The 23583-nt window shown below is 49.8% G+C and overlaps 1 protein-coding gene across 1 annotated transcript in view; it reads left to right on the plus strand.

Moving 5' to 3' along the window:
- canx (calnexin) overlaps positions 1 to 23583 on the plus strand; it is an 86546-nt gene that overhangs the window by 37341 nt on the left and 25622 nt on the right. The window contains 6 exon segments of the mRNA XM_072512690.1: positions 1289 to 1347; positions 1718 to 1740; positions 1742 to 1860; positions 13354 to 13435; positions 16096 to 16288; positions 20796 to 20985. Of these exon segments, the coding sequence (XP_072368791.1) occupies positions 1289 to 1347; positions 1718 to 1740; positions 1742 to 1860; positions 13354 to 13435; positions 16096 to 16288; positions 20796 to 20985 (666 nt within the window).

Consider the following 23583-nt stretch of genomic DNA (forward strand, 5'->3'; position numbering starts at 1 on the left):
CCGGGATGCAATGGGGGCACCGGTTTGTCCCGGGGAAGATGGACGGGGGGTTCCAGAGCTGGCATCGGGCGGCGATTAGAAGAATGGGGGACCTGCTCATTGACGGGACGTTTACGAGCCTAGGGGCACTGGAGGAGAAGTTCGAGTTACCCCCGGGAAATGCCTTTAGATATATGCAGGTGAGGGCTTTTGTGAGGCGACAGGTGAGGGAATTCCCGTTGCTCCCGGCGCAAGAAATTCAGGGCAGGGTGATCTCGGGTGTATGGGTCGGGGAGGGCAAGGTGTCGGCAATACACCAGGAGATGAAAGAAGAGGGGGAAGCGCTGGTAGAGGAGTTGAAGGGTAAATGGGAGGAGGAGCTGGGGAGGAGATCGAGGAAGGTCTGTGGGCTGATGCCCTAGGTAGGGTTAATTGCTCCTCCTCGTGTGCCAGGCTCAGCATGATACAATTTAAGGTGGTTCACACAGCTCACTTGACGGGGGTGAGGTTGAGCACGTTCTTTGGGGTAGAGGACAGATGTGGAAGGTGTTCAGGAAGTCCGGCGAACCATGTTCACATGTTTTGGTCATGCCCGGCACTGGAGGGGTTCTGGAGAGGAGTGGCGGGAGCAATATCTCAGGTGGTGAAAGTCCGGGTCAAGCCAAGCTGGGGGCTAGCAATATTTGGAGTAGTGGACGAACCGGGAGTGCAGGAGGCGAAAGAGGCCGGCATTCTGGCCTTTGCGTCCCTAGTAGCCCGGTGAAGGATCTTGCTAATGTGGAAGGAGGCGAAGCCCCCCAGCATGGAGGCCTGGATAAACGACATGGCTGGGTTCATAAAGTTGGAGAGGATTAAGTTTGCCTTGAGAGGGGCTGCGCAGGGGTTCTACAGGCGGTGGCAACCGTTCCTAGACTATCTCGCGGAGCGTTAGAGGAAGGTCAGTCAGCAACGGCAGCAACCTGGAGTGGGGGGGGGGGGGGGGGGGAGAAATGGGGACTGCCTGGGAGGGTGGATGAGCAAGAGATAACATGAAAGGTTGGGGAAACTGGCACGTATGGGAGAGAACCAGTGTACAAAGCTGTGGTAAACATATCATTTTGTCATGTATATATCTTGCTCTGTGCGATTTCTCGTTGTTTTGTTACCCGGGGGGGGGGGGGGGGGTTATTGTTTGTAAGGGAGAAAAATTGTGTTAAAAAACATTAATAAATATATATTTTTTAAAAAGTCTGTGTGAACAGATTATACGGTTTTGAGATTGTTCAGTGTTGTTATTTGATATGTTGCTATTTTTCTTTTTGCAATGTAGCTGGGTCATGTCCAAAGCTAAGAAGGAAGATGCCGATGAAGATATTGCAAAATACGATGGTGAGACCATTTTCTCTTCTTTCTGTGTGTCTTGGCCATTTTTATAAAGAGTGCAGTCAGTTTACAACCATTACACCTCAAGAGTATATATTGGCCTTGGAGAGTGTGAAAAGCAGACTGGAATTGGAATGGTTAAATATTCAAAATTTGCAGGAACGGCACTTCGGAGAAAACACGAGGGGAAGAACATGCCTCATGCAGGTCCTGGCAATTGCGCACTTCTAAGTGATGAAAAATATTTCCTGTACTTCAAGGATATTGGGGAGAGTTACTTGGAATATTGGGGGAGGGTGTGGTAGGCTACTCATTGGGAATCGGTAACGATATAATTGCAGAAAATGAAGATTGGTTCTTGTATGTTCTTCTTCAGGAAAGTGGGAGGTGGAAGAAATGAAAGGACACTAAACTTCACGGGGACATGGGGCTGGTTCTTAAATCTCGTGCTAAGCATCACGCGATCGCAGCTTTATTCAATCGACCATTCACGTTTGACAACAAACCACTCTTTATCCAGTAAGTGTACCCTAATCAAATGCTTTTATAAAAAAAAAAATGTATGCGTGACTTTGTAAAATTTTAGGCAGCCATCCCTGGGCTGGGGTTTCACTTTGTCCCAGTGGTAACGATTTATTACTCCAAATTCCTCTTACCCAGGATGATCTGAACTGTCCTTTCTGTTCGAAGTTTATCATAGAATTTACAGTGCCGAAGGAGGCCATTCGGCCCATCGAGTCTACACCGGCTCTTGGAAAGAGCGCCCTACCCAAGGTCAACACCCCACCCTATCCCCATAAACCCCCATCCAACACGAAGGGCAATTTATCATGGCCAATCCACCTAACCTGCATATCTTTGGACTGTGGGAGGAAACCGGAGCACCCGGAGGAAACCCACGCGCACACTGGGAGGATGTGCAGACTCCACACAGACAGTGACCCAAGCCGGAATCGAACCTGGGACCCTAGAGCTGTGAAGCAATTGTGCTATCCACAATGCTACCGTGCTGCCCGAAAGTTCTAACCCCCTATGATCCCCTAAGTCCCCGGTAAACAGCAATTTTAAAATTATAATTTGCAGACCAAAGAATAATCATACAACATAGAAGGAGGTCATTTGGCCAATTGTGATTGTACCAACACTTTTTGGTGGAGCTATTCAAATAATTTCCGCCACACCCCCCACCACATGCCCCAGCATTCTTTCCCCATAGCCATGTAAAATCAAGCATTTAGCCAGTACCCCATTGAAAGTTACATTGGTTTGGCTTCCAACATACCTCCACATTATGCATTCGACATCATAACTTCGTGCTTTCAAAAGTTTCTCATGACGCCGTTAGTTCTTTGTCAATTAATCACCATAAAATCGGTGCCCGGGGCGGCATGTGGCGCAGTGGTTAGCACTGGGACTGCGACGCTGAGGATCCGGGTTCGAATCCCCGCCCTGGGTGACTGTCTGCGTGGAGTTTGCACAATCTCCCTGTGTCTGCGTGGGTCTTACCCCCACAAGCCAAAGATGTGCAGGTTAGGCGGATTGGCCATGCCAAATTGCCCCTTAATTGGGGGGAAAAAAATAATTGTGGACTCTAAATTTAAAAAAAAATAATAATAAAATCAGTGCCCGGTTAATGATCATTCTGCCACAGGAACAGATTCTCTTTTTTTATTTACTCTTCAAAAAAAATCATTTGTGGTTCTGAACACCACCTCTCAGATCGCCCTTTAACCTTCTCTGCTGGGGGATGACAGGCACTTTACCACCATCGGGGGGCAAAAGCCGGACCGAACGCCGAAATTTAATATTTCGAGGGCCAGCTGGGAGCCGCTTTAAATGTTGCCATCGCTGTTCTGCTGCCAGCTGGGCAACCCTTGCCACGTGGGGAGCCCCCAAGCGGCAGACCAGGGTGGTGAGTCCCACTGACTAAAGGAGGAGTTGTGAGTAGGAAAGGCAGCACCTGTGGGCCCAGTGACCACCTGAAGGAAGGGGTTTACCATCTGACACCTGATGGTGGTTTCTGATTTAAAAAAAAAAAAAAAAAACTTTTTGGTAAATCTTAACCTGGTCCAGCTTTGGAAGTCTCCTGTCTGCCTTTCGTGGGCAACATGGGGTCTGCCTTTCGTGGGCAACACGGGGTCTGCCTTTCGTGGGCAACACGGGGTCTGCCTTTCGTGGGCAACACGGGGTCTGCCTTTCGTGGGCAACACGGGGTCTGCCTTTCGTGGGCAACACGGGGTCTGCCTTTCGTGGGCAACACGGGGTCTGCCTTTCGTGGGCAACACGGGGTCTGCCTTTCGTGGGCAACACGGGGTCTGCCTTTCGTGGGCAACACGGGGTCTGCCTTTCGTGGGCAACACGGGGTCTGCCTTTCGTGGGCAACACGGGGTCTGCCTTTCGTGGGCAACACGGGGTCTGCCTTTCGTGGGCAACACGGGGTCTGCCTTTCGTGGGCAACACGGGGTCTGCCTTTCGTGGGCAACACGGGGTCTGCCTTTCGTGGGCAACACGGGGTCTGCCTTTCGTGGGCAACACGGGGTCTGCCTTTCGTGGGCAACACGGGGTCTGCCTTTCGTGGGCAACATCGGGTCTGCCTTTCGTGGGCAACACGGGGTCTGCCTTTCGTGGGCAACACGGGGTCTGCCTTTCGTGGGCAACACGGGGTCTGCCTTTCGTGGGCAACACTGGGTCTGCCTTTCGTGGGCAACATCGGGTCTGCCTTTCGTGGGCAACACTGGGTCTGCCTTTCGTGGGCAACACTGGGTCTGCCTTTCGTGGGCAACACGGGGTCTGCCTTTCGTGGGCAACACGGGGTCTGCCTTTCGTGGGCAACACGGGGTCTGCCTTTCGTGGGCAACACGGGGTCTGCCTTTCGTGGGCAACACCGACCGGGTCTGCCTTTCGTGGGCAACACCGGTGAGGCCAGCATTGGTTGCCCATCCCCAATTGTCCTAGAACTGAGCGGCTTGCTTGCACACCTCCAGGGGGGAAGCTAAGAGAAAGCCACATTGCTGAGGGCCTGGGACAGCCGGTAAGGACGACAGACTTCATTCCATGAAGGACATTCGCGAACCAGATGTTTTTAAAAATAAGTTTAGGGTGCCCAATTCATTTTTTTCCAATTAAGGGGCAATTTAGCGTGGCCAATCCACCTAGCCTGCACATTTTTGGGTTGTGGGGGCGAAACCCACGCAAACACGAGGGGAATGTCCAAAGACGTGCAGGTTAGGTGGATTGGCCATGCTAAATTGCCCTTAGTGTCCAAAAATGTTAGGAGGGGTTATTGGGTTACAGGCAGTGAAGGCTTAAATGGGTCGGTGCAGACTCTCTTTAAAAAAATAAAAAACAATTTTTATTAAAGGTGTTCATAAAATATCAATAACAAAATGAGAAAGAAAAAAGAACCCAACAGGGTTAAGTACAAAACACAATCTAAAAAAGCAACCCCCCAAACCCCTCCCCCTGTACATAAATAATAAATTAACATTAACACCCCGACTTAACACAACAGGTGTATACACCCCCTCAGACCCTCCAGTGTAAATAACATAAACAAAAATAAAGTAACCCCCCCCCCCCCCCGAGCTGCTGCTGCCACTGACCAATGTCTATCGTTCTGCCAGAAAGTCTAAGAACGGTTGCCACCGCCTAAAGAACCCTTGTACCGACCCTCAAGGCGAATTTCACCCTCTCCAATTTAATGAACCCTGCCATATCGCTGATCCAGGATTCCACGCTTGGGGGGCCTCGCATCTTTCCACTGAAGGAGAATCCTTCGCCGGGCTACCAGGGACGCAAAGGCTAGAATTCCGGCCTCTTTCGCCTCCTGCACTCCCGGCTACCCTGCCACCCCAAATATTGCGAGCCCCCAGCCCGGTCTGACCCTGGATCCTACCACCCTCGACACCGTCCTCGCTACGCCCTTCCAAAATTCCTCCAGCGCTGGGCATGCCCAGAACATATGGGCGTGCTTTTCTGGGCTCCCTGAGCACCTAACACGCCTGTCCTCACCCCCAAAGAACCGGCTCATCCTTGTCCCGGTCATATGTGCCCTGTGAAGCACCTTAAACTGTATGAGGCTGAGCCTCGCGCACGAAGAGGAAGAATTCGCCCTCGCTAGGGCATCTGCCCACGTCTCCTCTTCGATCTCCTCTCCCAACTCCTCCTCCCACTTACCTTTCAACTCCACCACTGAGCCGCCTCCTCCTCCTGCATCACCTGGTAAGTTTCCGAGATCTTCCCCACTCCTACCCCCCCCCCCCCCCCCCCCCGAGAGCACCCTGTCCTGTACTGTGTGTGGCAGTAGCCGCTGGAATTCCACCACCTGTCGTCTGGCAAACGCCCTTACCTGTAAGTACCTGAAGGTGTTCCCCGGGGGGAGCACGTACTTCTCCTCCAGCTCACCAAGCTCGCGAATTTCCCGTCCACAAACCGGTCCCCCAACTTTCGTATCCCTGCCCTGTGCCACCCCGAAAACCCTCCACCTGTTCTTCCTGGGGCGAACCGGTGGTTCCCCCGTAATGGGGTCCACGCCGAGGCCCTAACTTCCCCCCCCCCCCCCCCCCATGCCGCCTCCACTGCCCCCAAATTTTGAGGGCGGGCACCACCACCGGACTCGTGGTATACTTCCTTGGAGGGAGCGGCAGCGGCGCCATTGCCAGCGCCCCTAGATTCGTACCCACACGGGATGCCGTCTCCAGCCTCTTTCATGCAGCCCCCTCCCCCTCCATCACCCACTTGCGCACCATCGTCGCATTGGCAGCCCAGTAGTACCCACTGAGGTTGGGCAGCGCCAGCCCCCCCCCCATCTCTACTCCGCTCCAGGAACACCCTTCTCACCCTCGGAGTCCCTCGCGCCCACACAAACCCCATTATACTCCTGTTAACCCGCCTGAAGAAAGCCTTCGGGATAAACACGGGGAGGCACTGGAACAGGAACAAAAACCTTGGGAGCACCGTCATTTTGATTGATTGCACCCTACCCGCCATGGACAGCGGCAACGCGTCCCACCTCTTGAGCTCCTCCTCCATTTGCTCCACCAGCCGTGTAAATTTTTTATTTTTATATAATTTTAAAAAAATTCTCCTTTTTCACATTTTCTCCCACATTTACATCCATCAACAATAAACAATAATCAGCAAGATATGTCAGTCCCCATAATAACAACGATCCCATCTACCCACCAACCCCCGAACCTCAACCCGTATGTTTACATAAACAAATGGCAAAAAGGAATCGGGGATTACCCGTAGTCACCCTTAATCTTACTCAGCTCTCTATCTCTCCCCCCACCACACACACACACACCGCAGGTCTCCAGCTCCTCCTGTCCACTGCCTCTTGTAAAACTCCTCCTCCCAAACTCGGTTCCTTCCCCCCCAACTTTCCACCCCGGCTAGACCACTCGGACCCTGTTCTGCCAGGCTCCGATGGCCGCAGCCCCTCCCCCCACCTCACTCCCATTCACTGGCCGGCTTAAACCGGCCAGCGTGGAGGCCCCCGCCCAGGTCCCTTTCCCACTTGCCCGGCCCTAGGAAAGCCCAAAGATCCCCTTTTAGCACACACACCCCGCATATCCACCTACACCCCAAAGAGCCCTCATTTCAAGTGAAAGTCCCGTCCCTTCCCTTGTCCAAATATATACCACATTGGCTCCTTTAATCTCTACACCTCTCTTTGTATCTCTGCAGTGATACAAAAAAGAAGAAAATACAGTCATGAGGTTACATCGGCACATGGCCATTCCTCAATTTGTCAGTTCTGCCACAGTCCTTCTGCTTTCGCAAACTCCTCCGCTGCTTCCGCCGTTCCAAAATAAAAGTCCCTGAGCCTGTAAGTCACCCTCAGCTTCGCTGGATATACAATGCCGCACTGCACCTTGCTAATGTACAGTGCCCTCTTCACCCGGTTGAAGGCAGCCCGCCTCCTTGCCAGCTCCACCGTAAAGTCCTGGTATACACGTATACCAGCTCCAGCCCACTGCACCACCCGCTTCTGCTTGGCCCAGCTCAATTCTCCTTCACCCTTTACCTACGGAAGCACAGAGTCACTGCCCTTGGCGGCTCACTCACCTTTGGTACAGGCCTCCACGACTGATGAGCCCGATCCAGTTCATATCGGGAGGGATCCTCCCCCTCCCCCAATAATTTTGCCAGCATCGCGGCAAAATACTCAGTCGGTCTCGGTCCTTCAACTCCTTCGGGCAGCCTCACAATCCTCAAATTCTGTCGCCTGGATCTGTTTTCTTCCATTTTTCCTCGCAGATCCTTGTTAGTATCCATCACCTTCCGCATCTCTTTCCCCATCGAGGCAAGTTGATCACCGTGCTGCAATAACGTCTCCTCCACTTCCTTCAGCGCCTCCCCTTGCTCTCGCACCTCCGCCACTGCGCTCGCCACCTCCGTCCTCACCGGGGAACCCGCCTCCTCCACCAGCACACTCAAAACCTCCCTCATCTCCTTCCTCACCGTCTCCATGCATTTCGCAATCTGCGCCAACTGCTTTTCAAATTCCGCAGCCATCACCGTAGTTATTTCTTCAGCCGTAAGCAGTGCGGCCTTCCCTGGTTCCAGCCTCCATTTTTCCTGGTGACCCCGCGGTGACCTTTCCACTCCCCGACGGACCTCCAGCTGTTTTTTTCCCGGCCATTTTCTTGCTCACCCTCGACATTTTTCTTTGTTCCTTTTTTCCTCCTGTGTCTTCACTGTGCCTCCTCCGTGCCTTCTCCCTGCTTCTGCCGCCTCCGCGGACCCTGGGACCGGGCTTAAAGCCCCGAAAATGTCGAACGGGGGCCCTCCATTGTGCGGCAGCCTCCCGCCCGCCGTCACCGGAAGCCGGCCGTGTAAAGTTAAGCCTATGCAGGCCCCCCCAGCTCCTGGCCACCTGGACCCCCAAATATCTGAAGTTCTGCTCTGCCCTTTTTAGTGGGAGCTCGCCAATCCCCCTCTCCTGGTCCCCTAGCTGAACTACGAACAGCTCGCTCTTCCCCATATTGAGCTTGTACCCCGAAAAGTCCCCGAATTCCCTCAGCACCCTCATTACCTCTGGCATTCCTCCCACCGGGTCCGCCACATACAGAAGCAGGTCGTCCGCATAAAGCGACACCCTATGCTCCTCCCCATCCCGCACCATTCCCTCCAGTTCCTCGATTCTCTCAGTACCATAGCTAGGGGTTGAATCGCCAGTGCGAAGAGCAGGGGGGACAGGGGACACCCCTGTCTCGTCCCTCGGTGCAACCAAAAGTACTCTGACCTCCTCCTATTTGTGGCTACACTGCCATCAGGACCTCATACAACAGCCTAACCCACCTGACAAACCCCTCCCCAAACCCGAACCTCTTCAGCGCCTCCCACAGGTACCCCCACTCTACCCTATCGAAGGCTTTCTCAGCGTCCATCGCCACCACTATCTCAGCCTCCCCCTCCCTCGCCGGCATCATGATAACGTTCAGAAGCCTCCGCACACTTGCGTTCAACTGTCTCCCCTTCACAAACCCCGTCTGGTCTTCATGGATGATCTGCGGCACACAATCCTCAATCCTCGTGGCTAACACCTTCGCCAGCACCTTGGCATCTACGTTTAGCAAGGAAATCGGTCTGTAAGACCCACATTGCAGGGGATCCTTCTCCCGCTTCAGGATCAAGGAGATCAGTGCCCGGGACATCGTCGGGGGTAAAGCCCCCCCCCCCTCCTCCCTTGCCTCATTAAAAGTCCTAACTAACAGCGGGCCCAACAGGTCCATATATTTTTTATAGAACTTGACCTGGAAACCGTCCGGGCCCCGGTGCCTTCCCCGCCTGCATGCTTCCTATCCCTTTGATCAGCTCCTCCAGCCCAATCGGGCCCCCAGGTCCCGCCACCAGTCCCTCTTCACCTTTGGAAACCTCAATTGGTCCAGGAAACGGCCCATCCCTCCCTCCTCCCGTGGGGGCTTGGATCAGTACAATTCCTTGTAGAAGTCCCTGAAGACCCATTGATGCCAACCCCACTCCGCACCACGCTCCCTCCCTGTCCTTAACTCCCCCGATCTCCCTAGCTGCGTCCTGCTTCCGAAGCCGATGCGCCAGCATCTGGCTTGCCTTTTCCCCATACTCGTAGACCGCCCCCTGGGCCTTCCTCCACTGCACCTCCGCCTTCCTGGTGGTCACCAGGTCGAATTCGGCCTGGAGGCTGCGCCTCTTCCTCAACAATCCTTCCTAAGGCTCTTCTGCATACCTCCTGTCTACCCTCACCATCTCCCCCACCAGCCTCTCCCTCTCCCCTCCGCTCCTTGTGGGCCCTAATGGAGATCAGCTCTCCCCTCACCACCGCCTTCAGTGCCTCCCATACCATCCCCACTCGGACCTCCCCGTTGTTGTTGGTCTCCAAGTACCGCTCTATACTTCCTCGGACCCGCTCGCTCACCTCCTCGTCCGCCAACAGCCCCACCTCCAAGCGCCACAGCGGGCGCTGGTCCCTCTCCTCCCCCATCTCCAAGTCCACCCAATGCGGGGCGTGGTCCGAAATGACTATTGCCGAATACTTGGTATCCTCTACTCTCGCTATCAGCGCCCTACTCAAAATGAAAAAGTCGATTCGAGAATAAGCCTTATGGACATGTGAGAAGAATGAAAATTCCCTAGCCCCCGGCCGTGCAAATCTCCAAGGGTCCACCCCTCCCATTTGGTCCATAAATCCCCTCAACACTCTAGCCGCCGCCGGCTTCCTACCCGTCCTAGACCTGGAGCGATACAGTGCAGGATCCCGTGTTAAAGTCTCCCCCCATTATCAGGCCCCCCACTTCCAAGTCTGGGATCCGACCCAACATATGCCGCCTAAAACCCACATCGTCCCAGTTCGGAGCATACACATTGACCAGTACCACCCTCTCTCCCTGCAACTTACCACTTACCGTTATGTACCTACCGCCATTATCTGCCACAATGCGCGACGCCTCGAATGACACCTTCTTTCCCACCAAGATCGCCACCCCTCGATTTTTGGCATCTAGCCCCGAGTGAAACACCTGACCTACCCACCCTTTCCTCAGTCTTACCTGATCTGCCACCTTCAGGTGTGTCTCCTGGAGCATAACCACATCCGCCTTGAGCCCCTTCAGGTGCGCGAACACGTGGGCCCCGCTTAACCGGCATTCCAGGTTATCAGCCGGGTCAGGGGGCTACTCTCCCCCGCCGACTAGCCTTGACCGCTCCCTCGGCCAGCACGCGCCCGTTCCCCACAGCGGCATACCCCCGTCTCGACCCCCCACTCGCTCCAGTTCCTCCTTGACCTTAGCAGCAGCAACTCGTATTCCCCCCCCCCCGGCTAGGACCCATCCTAGCTGGTTTACTCCCCCCCCCCCCCCCCCCCCCCCCCCCCCCCCCCCCCCATTGCACTTCCGCAAGTCAGCTGGCTCCTGCTGACCGGCCACTCCACCTCCCCTTCGACTCCTCCCATTGTGTGGCACACCTTCCTCTCCCGCTCCCCATCCACAGGCTCTCCCCCTCTGTTCTAAGCGCGGGAAACAATCCTCGCTTCCCCGGCCCCCCACCCCCAGTCTTCAGCGCGGGGAAAAAACCCACGCTCGCCACCTACCCGGCCCCGCCACCAACCAAAACAGTGCCCAACCCGCCCCATCCACCCTCCCCAACCCGAAAGAGAAAAAACACAGAGAAAAAGAAACCAAAAACAATGCAAAGGCCCCCCCACCGAACCAAAAATAGGCATAACATATCCACCGCAGTCCCCAATCGCCCATCCCGACCCTCAGTCTGTGTCCAGCTTCTCGGCCTGAACAAAAGCCCACACCTCCTCCGAAGACTCAAAATAATGGTGTTGGTCCTTGTAGGTAACCCACAGTCGCGCCGGCTGCAACATGCCAAACTTCACCCCCTTCCTGTGCAGCACCGCCCTCCTCTTCGCCACCTCCGCACTCCAGTCCTGGTATATCCGAACCTCCGCGTTCTCCCACCTGCTGCTCCTCTCCTTCTTGGCCCACCTGAGCACACACTCCCGATCGACGAATGGAACCGCACCAGCACCGCCCGCGGAGGCTCGTTAGCCTTGGGCCTCCTCGGCAACACTCTATGGGCCCCTTCCAGCTCCAGGGGCCCCTGGAAGGACCCCGCTCCCATCATCGAGTTCAACATGGTGACCACATAGGCCCCCACGTCCGGCCCCTCCAGCCCCTCCGAGAGGCCCAGAATCCGCAGATTTCTCCACCTTGACCAATTCTCCATCTCCTCGAACCGCTCCTGCCGTTTCTTGTGGAGCGCCTCGTGCGCCTCCACCTTTACCGCCAGGCCTAAGATCTCGTCCTCATTGTCAGAGATCCTTTGTCGAGCCTCTCGGATCGCCACCCCCTGGGCCGTCTGTGTCTCCAGCAGCTTATCAATAGAAGCCTTCAGTGACTCTAGCAGGTCTGTTATAATCTCTCTGAGGCAGCGCTGGATACCCTCCTGTTGCTCCTCCGCCCACTGCCTCCACGCTGCCTGGTCTCCGCCCGCCGCCATTTTGTCCTTCCCTCCCTTCTTCAGGTCCACCACCACCTTTTTTGTCGCCCCGCTCCTAGTTAAAGCCATATACTGACGGGGGACTATTATTAACTCCTTCCCACACCGGGAAACATTGCAAAATATCCCTTGGGGGCCTGAAAAGAGCCCAAAAGTTTGTTTTAGTGGGAGCCGCCAAATGTGCGACTTAGCTCCGCATAGCCGCAGCCGGAAGTCTCGAGAAGGAATCCTTTTGGCAGTGTTCGCTTCACCAATCTGCCCCAAAAAGTCTGGAAACTCCTGAAAAAGGTCTGTGAGTCCGTTCCAGATGGGAGCTGCCGAATGCGCGACCTACTCCTCCATGGCCTCCACCGGAAGCCTCGTCCCCGTTTCTTCAATGGCCTTGGTAGATCTTTTCACAGTTGTTCCCTCTGCTGCTAGAATTCACCTTTAATAAAGGCCCTCAAGTCAGCCTGCAGCCTTAAGCTTGCCCTTCCCCCCGCCTGCATGCTGGAAGAGGCTTTGTTTATCCTGCAGTTATAGCCAAATCTTTTACTGTTTCTGCCGGGTCTGGTAACCAAGAGACATACCATTCCTTGGGGACACTGTCGGGGGAATGTTGCAGTCTTCTTCCCACACCGGGAAATGTCGAACAAATGCCGCGGGGGCCCTGTAAAGAGCCCAAAAGTCCGTTCCAAGCGGGAGCTACCGAACATGCGACCTAGCTCTGCATAGCCGCCCCAGGAGGTCGGTCGGTGCAGACTCGATGGGCTGAATGGCCTCCTTCTGCACTGTATGTTCTAATGTGCAAACTCCACACGGACAATGACCCAGAGCCGGGATCGAACTTGGGACCTCGGTGCCGTGAGGCAGAAGTGCTAACCACTGCGCCACCGTGCTGCCCACCAGATGGGTTTTTAACTACAATCGATGTCACCTTCACTGAGACCAGCTTTTCAATTCCAGATTTTTATTAATTGATTTTGAATTCCACCAGATCCAGTGTTTGAACCCATGACCCCAGAGCATTCGCCTGGGCCTCTGGATTACAAGCCCAGTGACGTTAGCGCTACACCACTGTCTCCTGCCTACCTCCGCAGCAACCATCGCTCACAGTGGTGTTGCTGAGGTTTTAGTGGTATAAATGCCACACCGGTCTCACTGCTGGCAAGTGTGGGCTCGGGGCGAGCTTTTAACCACAAATCAGGGTCAAATGTCCTTTGTGAAATTCCACCTAGTGTCAGAGGGAAGCTTTACTGCTCTGTATCTGGCCTACCTGCGGTTTGTTAATACCTCCACTGGCTGTCAAAGATTTCACAAGTGTGACCCCAAGTTCCGACATCCTTACCTCCTATCCACACCAAATTAATTATTTTTTGTGTGTGATATGGCCATTGTTCAGAATCTGTATAACTGTTACCTTGTGCTGATGTTGGGCTTGCAACTTGTCCGTTGTAAATTATTTGTACTTTGGGACCCTTGGTATGAAATCAAGTTGAGATCTTGTTTTTTGTGTTTAACAAAAAATATTGCATTTTTAAGGTATGAAGTGAATTTTCAGAATGGAATTGAATGTGGCGGGGCATATATTAAGCTACTTTCGAAAACCAAAGACTTAATTCTGGTGAGTAGTGTTTTGTTTCACTGTGTGTCTGCTGGGAATAGGCAGTACTGCTTTCTGCACTTGATTGCTTACTGCTGGAACCTCTCTGCTGCTGACATCTTCATGAAGTCAATTTAAAATGTATGGGTCAGACTTTGAGTCTAGTGTCGTGAAGCAAATGGAAGGCATACCACAGTGTGGTAATGAGGGCGTGCTACACAGTCAGAGATAGAATCCATCCCTCAGTGCAGAAGGGGGCCATTCGGTCCATCAAGTCTGTACCAACCCTCCGAAAGAGCACTAGGCTCACTCGCCCGCATTATGACCCTCACCCTGTGCATTAATCTTGGCCAATCCCACCTAACCTGCACATCAGGGCAGCACGGTGGCGCAGTGGGTTAGTACTGCGGTCTCACAGCGCCGAGGTCCCAGGTTCGATCCTGGCTCTCGGTCACTGTCCGTGTGGAGTTTGCATATTCTCCCCGTGTTTGCGTGGGCTTCGCCCCCACAACCCAAAAATGTACAGGGTAGATGGATTGGCCACGCTAAATTGCCCCATAATTGGAAAAAATGAATTTGGTACTCTAAAATTAAAAATATATATATATATAACCTGCACATCTTTGGACTGAGAGAGGAAACCCACACAGACACTGGGAGAACAGCGAATTTTACACAGTTATCCAGGCCGGAATCTAACCTGGGTCCCTGGCTCTGTGAGGCAGCACTGCTAACCACTGTGCCTTTCAGGAAAAATATTAAACCAAGGCCCCATCCATCTCCTCGGGTACATATTTAAATGATCCCACAGTAAATGTTTTTTTTTAAAGAAGCTGGGCATTTCGCCCCAGTAGTGTAAAATAATATCTCCCAGCTATGTTATGTAGTAACTCATGTTGCTGCTTGTGGGAACTTGCTATTCTCAAACTGGTCATCACGCCTCCTATATTAGGAAAGTTTCAGCACTTGGTACTATTCCTGAAAAAATACACTTTGTTGTCAAAGGTTTTTGTCTTGCACTTATCAGGGCATTTTGTAAGAAGGGACATCAACATATTTATACTGTAGGAGAAGAGAGTGCTGATTGGCTGCCAAGTGGACTCGAGTGGCGAATACACCAGTTAATGCTGACAGTTATTTTTTTCTCTTTGCTTTTTATTTTTTTAAAAAATAAATGTAGGGTACCCAATTATTATTTTTTTTCCAATTAAGCGGCAATTTAATGTGGCTGATCCACCCCCACCCTGCACATCTCCATGCGGACCAGGATCGAACCTGGGTCCTCAATGCTGTGAGGCAGCAGTGCTAACCACTGTGCCGCCCTAAAATTTAAACTAGGCAGCTTGACTCTGGTCCAGGCATTACCCTGAGGAATGAATCAGCGAATGACTGTCGTTTAGCTGAAACACGGGCAATGTGTGTACATGTTCTTTCTGTCCACAATGAATTAATGAATGTAGCTTCCAGTGCATGCAAATACGGCGCACATGAGCCTGACTGTCTTAAATTGGTTGTCAGGGTAATTTTTAGCACACCGAGGATTATTTAGCAAATATTGTCCAATCGGGGAATCCTATTTCACATTGGACATTGTTTTGAGTTTTGCAAGCGCAGGCTGGTTGGGTGCAGTCTGTAGTACCTTGCCCATTGTGAACAGTGGAAGGGACATGCTGCTGTTACAATCTGTCGGTCTTTGGGACCTATGGCCAACATACCCAGCAACACACTGGCACTGACCACATCACTCATTTGTGTGATGGACCAAATGTCTGGTTTGACGGCAGCATCCTGTTGGTGGTGAATACCACTCGTGCTGATACTGCGTAGTAGCAGCGTGAAACACCTAGCTTCACCTGTTGCTCAAGTTTTTGAGATACCTACCTGGCCCTTCCACTATATTCTTGCGAATGTCCTGATGAGTGCAAGATGAAAAACTTCAACAAGAATGTCTCCCCTTCAGCTAAATTAACTGAAGTATTTCAAGATGCCCTGTGTTTTGGGGGTAAGCTAGAACAGAAATAGATGAAGACATATTTGGAGGAGCAGCGATAGTGTAATAAAACTTTATTCCTGGGAGTAGCTTGGAATCAGTGCCTCTCTGTGGTAAGCACATGTTTTTTGATTGTATTTAAATTTTGTTTAACTAAGTTTTATTTGTTACCAAATCCTATGACCGCCCTGGTGTGTGCATCTTGGTACCATGCCAATTATTGTCCACCCATGTGTAACTAAATTGGGTAGCTGCATCTTGATTATTCTGACTCAGTAAGTAGTTGGACTTTGTTATATTAAATGGTCCAACATGCGCAAAGGGTACAGGCCACTACCATCTAATACATGGGAAAATGTTTTAACAGAAGGAGCCAATCACTGCCTCTCCAGTGCTATGGCTGGTCTGTTGGTACTTGTGGTTTAAGGGTGTGTTTTGTACTGGCGAGTGTGTACTTGCTTGATACCGCACTGCGGATTTGTGTTTTCTCTTGCTGTGATTTTTTTTTTGACAAGTTTCCAGGAGCAGTCAACTTCTCCTCCTCTACCTATGTTTTTGTGGGGTGATGAATCCATGGTTCTTCTTTTCTTCATCACAGTCAACGGGCTCTGAGCAAGATTTGTCTCTGGTTGCAACAGATTTGGATCGGCTGACAAATTCTGATCTGATTACTTGTCCTTTTGCTCCATAGGAGAAATTTGTTGACAAAACTCCGTACACCATCATGTTTGGCCCAGACAAGTGTGGCGAAGATTACAAACTCCACTTCATCTTCAGGCACAAGAACCCCAAAACCGGGGAGTACGAGGAGAAACATGCAAAGCGCTCGGATGTGGATCTCAAGAGCTATTACACCGACAAGAAGACCCATCTCTACTCGCTAGGTATTGCTCAACCAAAACGACCCTGTTTATCAGCAGCTCCACCCTCCTCATCTGAAACCTCTGTACTACCAGACGGATGGTGCAGGTGGGAGGGCTTTAGATACTTGAATCATTAGGATCACTTCTGGGGCCGATGGGACCTGTATAAACGGGGTGGATTGCACCTGAATTGGAGGGGGACAAATATCGTAGCAGGGAGGTTTGTTTGTGCTACTGGGCAGGGTTTAAATTATTTTGGAACGGGGCTGGGATCCAAAGTAGCAATGCGGTGGGTGAGAAAATGCTGTCAAATATAGAGAGGAAAGCAGGCAAGTCCAGTGGGCAGAGCAGACAGAGGTATGATCAGGCACATGGGAGGATTGGTAAGTTAAACTGCATTTATTTCAATGCAAGGTGCAAGACGGATAAGACTGATGAATTCAGTCATAATGTGGAATTATGACATTGCAATCACAAACTTGGTTGAAAGAAGGGCAGAACTGGCAGCTGAACGTCCCAGAGTGTATAAGTTTCAGGTGTGATTTTGGGGGGGGGGGGGGGGGACACAGGAGGAGGAGGAATTGCATTATTGATTAGGGGGAACATCACAGCAGTACTTGGGGATGACATCTTAGATTTCTCAAATTAAGCCATATGGATAGGACTTACTAACAAAAAGGGGGTGATCACATTGCAGGAGTGTATTGGGCCCCCAAACAGTCAGAGAGAGCTAGAAGGGCAGATATATAGGCACATTTCTGAGAATTGTAAGAAAAATCTGGTAATAGTACGGGATTTCAACTTCCGTCCCCAATATTAACTGGGATAATCAAAGTGTCGGAGGCTTAGAGGGGGTGGAATTCTTAGCATGCATCCAGGAGAGCTTTTTATGCAAATACGTGGGAAGTCCTACAAGGGAGGGGGCGGTGCTGGATCACGTTTTGGTGAATGAAGCCGGCGAGTGAACAAAAGTTTCAATGGGGAGCATTTTGAAAACAGTGACCATAACTCAGTGGAATTTAAGGTAGTTATGGAAAGGGACAAAGATAGACTGGAAATTGAGATTCTAAATTGGGGGAGGGCCAATTTTAACAAAATAAGACCGGATCTGTCCAAACTGGGAGCAGCTTATTGTAGGAAAATCTACATTAGAGCAGTGGGATTCATTCAAAAAGGAAATATGAGTACAGGGCCAACATGTTTCCATGATCGTGAAGGGCGGGAGCAATAAGTCCAGAGAACCCTGGATGTCAAAGGATATCCATGGTTGGATAAGGGAAAATAGGGCTGCTTTTTGGCAGATACCGAGGGCTCAAAACAGTAGAAGTCCAAGAGGAATATGGAAAGTGCAGGGGGCTACATAAGAAATAGGAGAACGAAGAGGGAGCATAAAAAAGAACTGTGGGGGTGGGGGATGTAAAATGAAGGAAAACCCAAAGGTGTTTTATAAGTATATTAAGGGCAGGAGGTCGACCAGGGCCCATTGGGGACCAATGTGGCAATTTGTGTGTGGAACCAGAAGATATAGGTGAGATTTTAAATGAGTACTTTGCATCTGTGTTTGCTATGGAGAAAAATGATGTAAGTATAGAAATCAGGGAGGTGCACTCGGATTTACTTGAACGATTTAACATTGAGAAGGAGAAAGTATTAACAGTTTTAACAGGCCTAAAAGTGGATAATTTCCTGGGGCCAAATGAGATGTGGTAGGCAAGAGAGGAGATTGCAGCGGTTCTGAAATTTTTTTTCAGATCTTCTCTGGCCACAGGAGAGTTACCAGAGGACTGGAGGACAGCCAATATGGTGCTACTTTTGAAGTAGGGATGAACCAGGAAATGACAGGCCAGTGAGTCTAACTTCAGTGGTAGGGAAACTACTGGAAAACATTCCGAGAGACAGAATTAATCTCCACTTGGAGAGGCAAGGATTAATAAAGGATGGTTTTGCTATAGGAGATCATGTCTTACAAATGTTATGGGCGAGGCGTTTTCAGAACCCCAAAATGTATCATGGAGTTCAACCAACCTCTCCCTTTAATGTATTGTTGCTTTTCCAAGCACACGGCTTTTTTCCTAGGCGTGGGATTACAATTATGGACACGTGGGTTTTTAAACACAAAACACTGTTTATTCCATGAACTCAACTTAACATCTTAAATAAACATTGGATCTCTTAACACCCCTTACTTCAAAGATAACTCAGAAAATATTGCAACTGTAAATAACTCCTTAACATGTTCCTTCAAACTTCCAAGAGACTTAATACCTTTAAACAGTATCACATCAGGTTAAAGGATATATATATTTTCTGTAGAATGGCAGAGATATATTACCTTGGTTGATTTCAGCTCCAGCACCTTGTTTTTTCCCTACAAACTATCTGGACACACACAGACACACACAACCTGCTTTCTCCTTTTAATCAGCTCACAGCAAAACATCCAGGCACTTTGAAGCTGCTCTCAGCAAAACCAGCCAGGCACTTTTTAAAACTGAAACTAAAAACTAAACTTCAAAATGGCTGACCTGACCTCAGCCCCACCCACTCTCTGACATCACTGTTTTCTTAAAGGTACATTGCTTAAACATCCATGTCTTAAAGGTACCCTCACATGACACAAATTAGATTGAATTTTTTGAGGAGGTGACTAGGTGTGTAGATGAAGGTAGTGTGGTTGATATCGCCTGCATGGACTTTAGTAAGGCTTTTGACAAGGTCCCATATGGGAGGCTGATGAAGAAGGTAAGAGCCCATGGGATCCAGGGCCATTTGGCAAACTGGCCCAGTGGTAGGAAGCGGAGTGTGATGGTTGAAGGTTGTTTTTGTGACTGGAAACCTGTGTCCAGTGGTTTTCCGCAGGGATAGGTGCTGGTTGTCTTGCTCTTTGTGGTGTATATTAATGATCTGGATGTGAATGTAGGAGGTATGACTAGAAGTACACAGATGACACAAAAATTGGTGGTGTGGTAAATAGTGAGGAGCCAAAGCCTTAGATTACAGGACGATAGAGACAAGCTCTCTAGTGCAGTGGAGGTTTTGTAGATGTTTCAAATCAGGAGGGTTTAAATAGAGTAAACAGTGGAACTATTCAATGGCTGCAAGTTTGATAACCGGAGAGCACAGATTTGAGGTGTTGTAAGGAAAATCTTATTACACAACTCGAGGAGAGGATTTGAAATGCACTGCTTGATAGGGTGATGGATATGGATATAAAAGTCACCGTGGGGAGGGGAAAAACTGAAGTGATTACGGGGCAAGCGCAAGGGAGTGAATTCATTGAATCACTCTTGGATAGAGTCAGCATTCATTTGATGGGGCTGAATGACCAGCACCTGTGCTGTACTATTGAATTTCAGATCAAATTTTGCACCTAAGAGTTTGCCCACAAATTAAAATTGCAGAGCGAAATTCTGAGCCAAAGTTGAAATGTGTGCCATGTGTTTTTGGCATATTGCGACTGAAAATTCAATATATTGTGAATGGATAGAGATTAATTTTGATGGAGAGGATCTTTCAACAGCCTCACTGATACAGCTAACAGTCTGAAAACGTTGCGGGGGGGTGCGGCGAACATGTTAATAGAATAATAAATTGCTTTTATAAAGCATGTTTTCCCCCAGTGAAAGTGCTTTGTGTCAACATTATCAGAAAGAACTTGGTACTAAGCCACACAGATGTGATAGAACAGATGACCGAAAGCTTGATCAATGAGGGAGGTTTTAGAGCAGTGTGGAGCTTTCCAGGGGAGAGGGATGTGGAGAGCTTGTCACGGATGCATAGGAGGCCAAAATTAGAGGGGTATAGAAATCTCGACTGGTTGTAGAGTTGGCGTAGGTTACAGAAATGGGTGGGAGGGATGTGCAAGGCCACGGAGGGATTTGAAGACCCAGTTAACTCTTTTTAAATCAAAATATTGTCAGAAATATAGTAGTTACCAATATATAACTGAAATGTGTGGAATGATTTCCATGTACTTGCATAGCTGGGCCCTGGTTAACAGTGTTCTTTATTTTTTAAAAAAATTTTTGAAATAAATTTAGAGTGCCCAATTTATTTTTTCCAATTAAGGGGCAATTTAGCGTGGCCAATCCACCTACCCTGCACATCTTTGGGTTGTGGGGGTGAAACCCTCGCAGTCACGGGGAGAATGTGCAAACTCCACACGGACAGTGACCCAGAGCCGGGATTCGAACCTGGGACCTCGGCGTCGTGAGGCAGCAGTGCTAACCACTGTGCCACCGTGCTGCCTGTCCGTATTCTTTATTTGGCAGTAATTGATGGCAATGCTATCCGAGTGGATTTTGGGGATTTATGGAAAAGGGTTTAAGTAACAGATTAAAGTTTCTGTTATTGCTTACACTGATCCCTTGCACAGACCCATTATCAGGTATTGGCTGATCAGGACCGTACAGACAGTTGCTTTGCTAGAGATGCATAGTTATAAACAGGAAGATAAAATAAAGTAAGCATATATATATATATATATATATATATATATAATTGATCCCTTTGCTTCTTCCTATGGTAGTGCTCAACCCTGACAACACCTTCCAAGTCCTGATTGACCAAACTGTTGTCAACAGTGGCAACCTTCTGGAAGACATGACCCCTCCTATCAATCCTCCAAAAGAGGTTGAAGATCCAGATGACGAGAAACCAGAAGACTGGGATGAGAGACCAAAGATTGCTGACCCTGATGCAGTCAAACCCGATGACTGGTGAGTAACTTGGCCAATTGAGAGCTTCAGATAGGGAAGACCAAAGACATTTGGCGGGATTCTCGGTGGCCTGGCCCGCGATCGGGGCCCACTGATCTGCGGGCGGGCCTGTGCCGTGGGGGCACTCTTTGCTTCTGCGCCGGCCTCTGTATGGCTCCGCCATGGCCGGGCGCGGTGAGGAACCCCCCTGCGCATGCGCAGGAACACGCCGGCCCTTCAGGAACAGGGCAACTTGCGCCAGCCCTTCAGCACCGGTTGGCGTGGCACCAACCCCTCCGGCGCCGGCCTAGCCCCCAGAAGTATGGAGGATTCCGCACCTTCCAGTCGGCCCGACGCTGGAGTGGTTTGCACCGCTCTTGGCGTCGGGCCATGCCGCCAGTCGCGGGAGAATCCCACCCATTGTTTTTGGTCCACACCACAAGTTCCAAACTAGACTGTTCACAGCTGTTAAAAGTTGCATGGTTAATGCTCCTGGGAATCACCGTGGGACATTTTACTATATTAAAGATGCTACGTAAATGCAAGGTCCTGTATTTGTATTGAGGAAGGGAAAAAAGGAAGGCTTGAATTTAGATGGTACTTTTCATGAGAGAGGTTTTATCACCTTGCTATTTGTGGGACTTTTGTGTGTGCAAAAATTGGTTGCTTTACAACAATGAGCACACTTCAAAAAATATTTCATTGGCTGCAAAGTATAGGATGTCTGGGATGGTATAAAGACGCAAGTCCTTTTACTTCTGGTATCTGATCTAGTTTTGTTTATATCTATACCCGTGATATTTCTATCCTGACTTAATTTTATTGTCATTTTTCATCTATATATTATCTTTAACCTTAAATTTCTGCACTGAAGTTCCTTTGAGCATTGTTGCTCTGGGCTGCATGGACTACTAGCTTGCAATGAAGACACAAAAATAAGCTCTGTTTGGAATTGTTCTTCTTGCAGAATGGTGCAGTTAACGTGTTTCATTGTCTCTTAAAAAGTGGAAAAACAATCCATCGTGGCTGTTTTTTAAAAATAATTGGCATGTGGACAACAGCCGCACAGATTTTTCAATTTGATTTTAAACAGCATATGATGGGGCTTGGGTAATATTTATAAATGAGCTGAACAGTTGGCTGCGCAGTGTTTATCACTTCCGGCTAAGTCCGAGCATTGAGTTTCCCTTCCAGTTTTCTTCTTCAAGGTGCTGGACTGGTATGTTTCCCAATTAAGTTCTGGCGACACTAATAGTATAAATAGTTTTATGAAGTCATCAGAACTCTGGTATTATCTTGTGTTCTAGGATACACGCAACTTCTTTAGTGAATTGGCTATGGTCTGTTGAGGCCTTTCACGTGCCCTTGTGCTTTTCAAACAAAACGCTCCTATTAGCCTTACTCTCTCTCTTTACCCCGAAGCCTGACAATTTCAAAGTTTTCTCCAATTCCCCGTTTGAAAATTACTGTTGCATCTGCTTCCACTGCAGCACATTCCAGATCATCACAACTACTTGCTTGTTTTTCTAAAGAATTCTTATTTCCCCCTTGTTGCTTTGCCAATTGTCTTAAAGTTTGGGTGTGGTATTTGCTCTTTTACTTATGAATGCGTTAGTTCACCTGACTGATGGCAAGTTCAGTCAAAACTGGTTATAAATGTTCAATTTGATTGAATGTGTTCAATATGCCTGGGTGGAAGTAAAGTGTGTGGAAAAGGTAAACTCAAATGCTGTAAAAAAAAAAAAATAAGTTCATGTTGATTTCTCTGCGTTTCTAGGATGCCAATTTTGGCTGGGTAGATAGCACCCTCTCAGAGGGCTGTGTTATATCCCACTCCAGCGACTGAACAAATAATCCCAGGCTGATGTTTCAAGAGTAGCACGGTATGGGTAGCACAGTGGTCAGCAAAGTTGCTTCACAGCTCCAGGGTCCCAGGTTCGATTCCCCGCTGGGTCACTGCCTGTGCGTAGTCTGCACGTTCTCCCCGTGTCTGCGTGGGTTTCCTCCGGGTGCTCCGGTTTCCCCTCTCAGTCCAAAGATGTGCAGGCTAGGTGGATTGGCCTTGCTAAATTGCCCTTAGTGTCCAAAAAGGTTAGGTGGGGTTACTGGGTTACGGGGATAGGGTGGGCTTAAGTAGGGTGCTCTTTCCAAGATCCGGTGCAGACTTGATGGGCCAAATGGCCTCTTTCTGCACTGTAAATTCTATGACGTCTATGAGACCTGTGGAGGTGCTGGGCTGTCGGGTGCTATTCTTTGGCTGAAAGGTTAGCCATGGCGACTAGGGGCTTTTCACAGTAACTTCACTGAAGCCTACTTGTGACAAGCTATTATTATTATTATTATTATTATTATTGTCTACCCCTGTCTGGTGACGATGTCCAGGCAGTGTCACAATGCAGTTTGCACAGCTTACATGTGCACAAATTGACCTCCTGCATTACAACAGCAACTATGCTTTAAAAAGTTCTTCATTGACTATGAAGTGCTGTGGGACATAACGAGATTTTGAAAGCTGAGCCCATCTGTCTTGGAACCAGCCAAGCAAAATTGCAACATTGGGAAAGTATTTATCAACAGTACACCATTGTTCATACTGTCAATGGTGCGACACACTCCCTA

Source organism: Scyliorhinus torazame, chromosome 7, assembly GCF_047496885.1.
Source record: "Scyliorhinus torazame isolate Kashiwa2021f chromosome 7, sScyTor2.1, whole genome shotgun sequence".
NCBI classification, from domain to species: domain Eukaryota; kingdom Metazoa; phylum Chordata; class Chondrichthyes; order Carcharhiniformes; family Scyliorhinidae; genus Scyliorhinus; species Scyliorhinus torazame.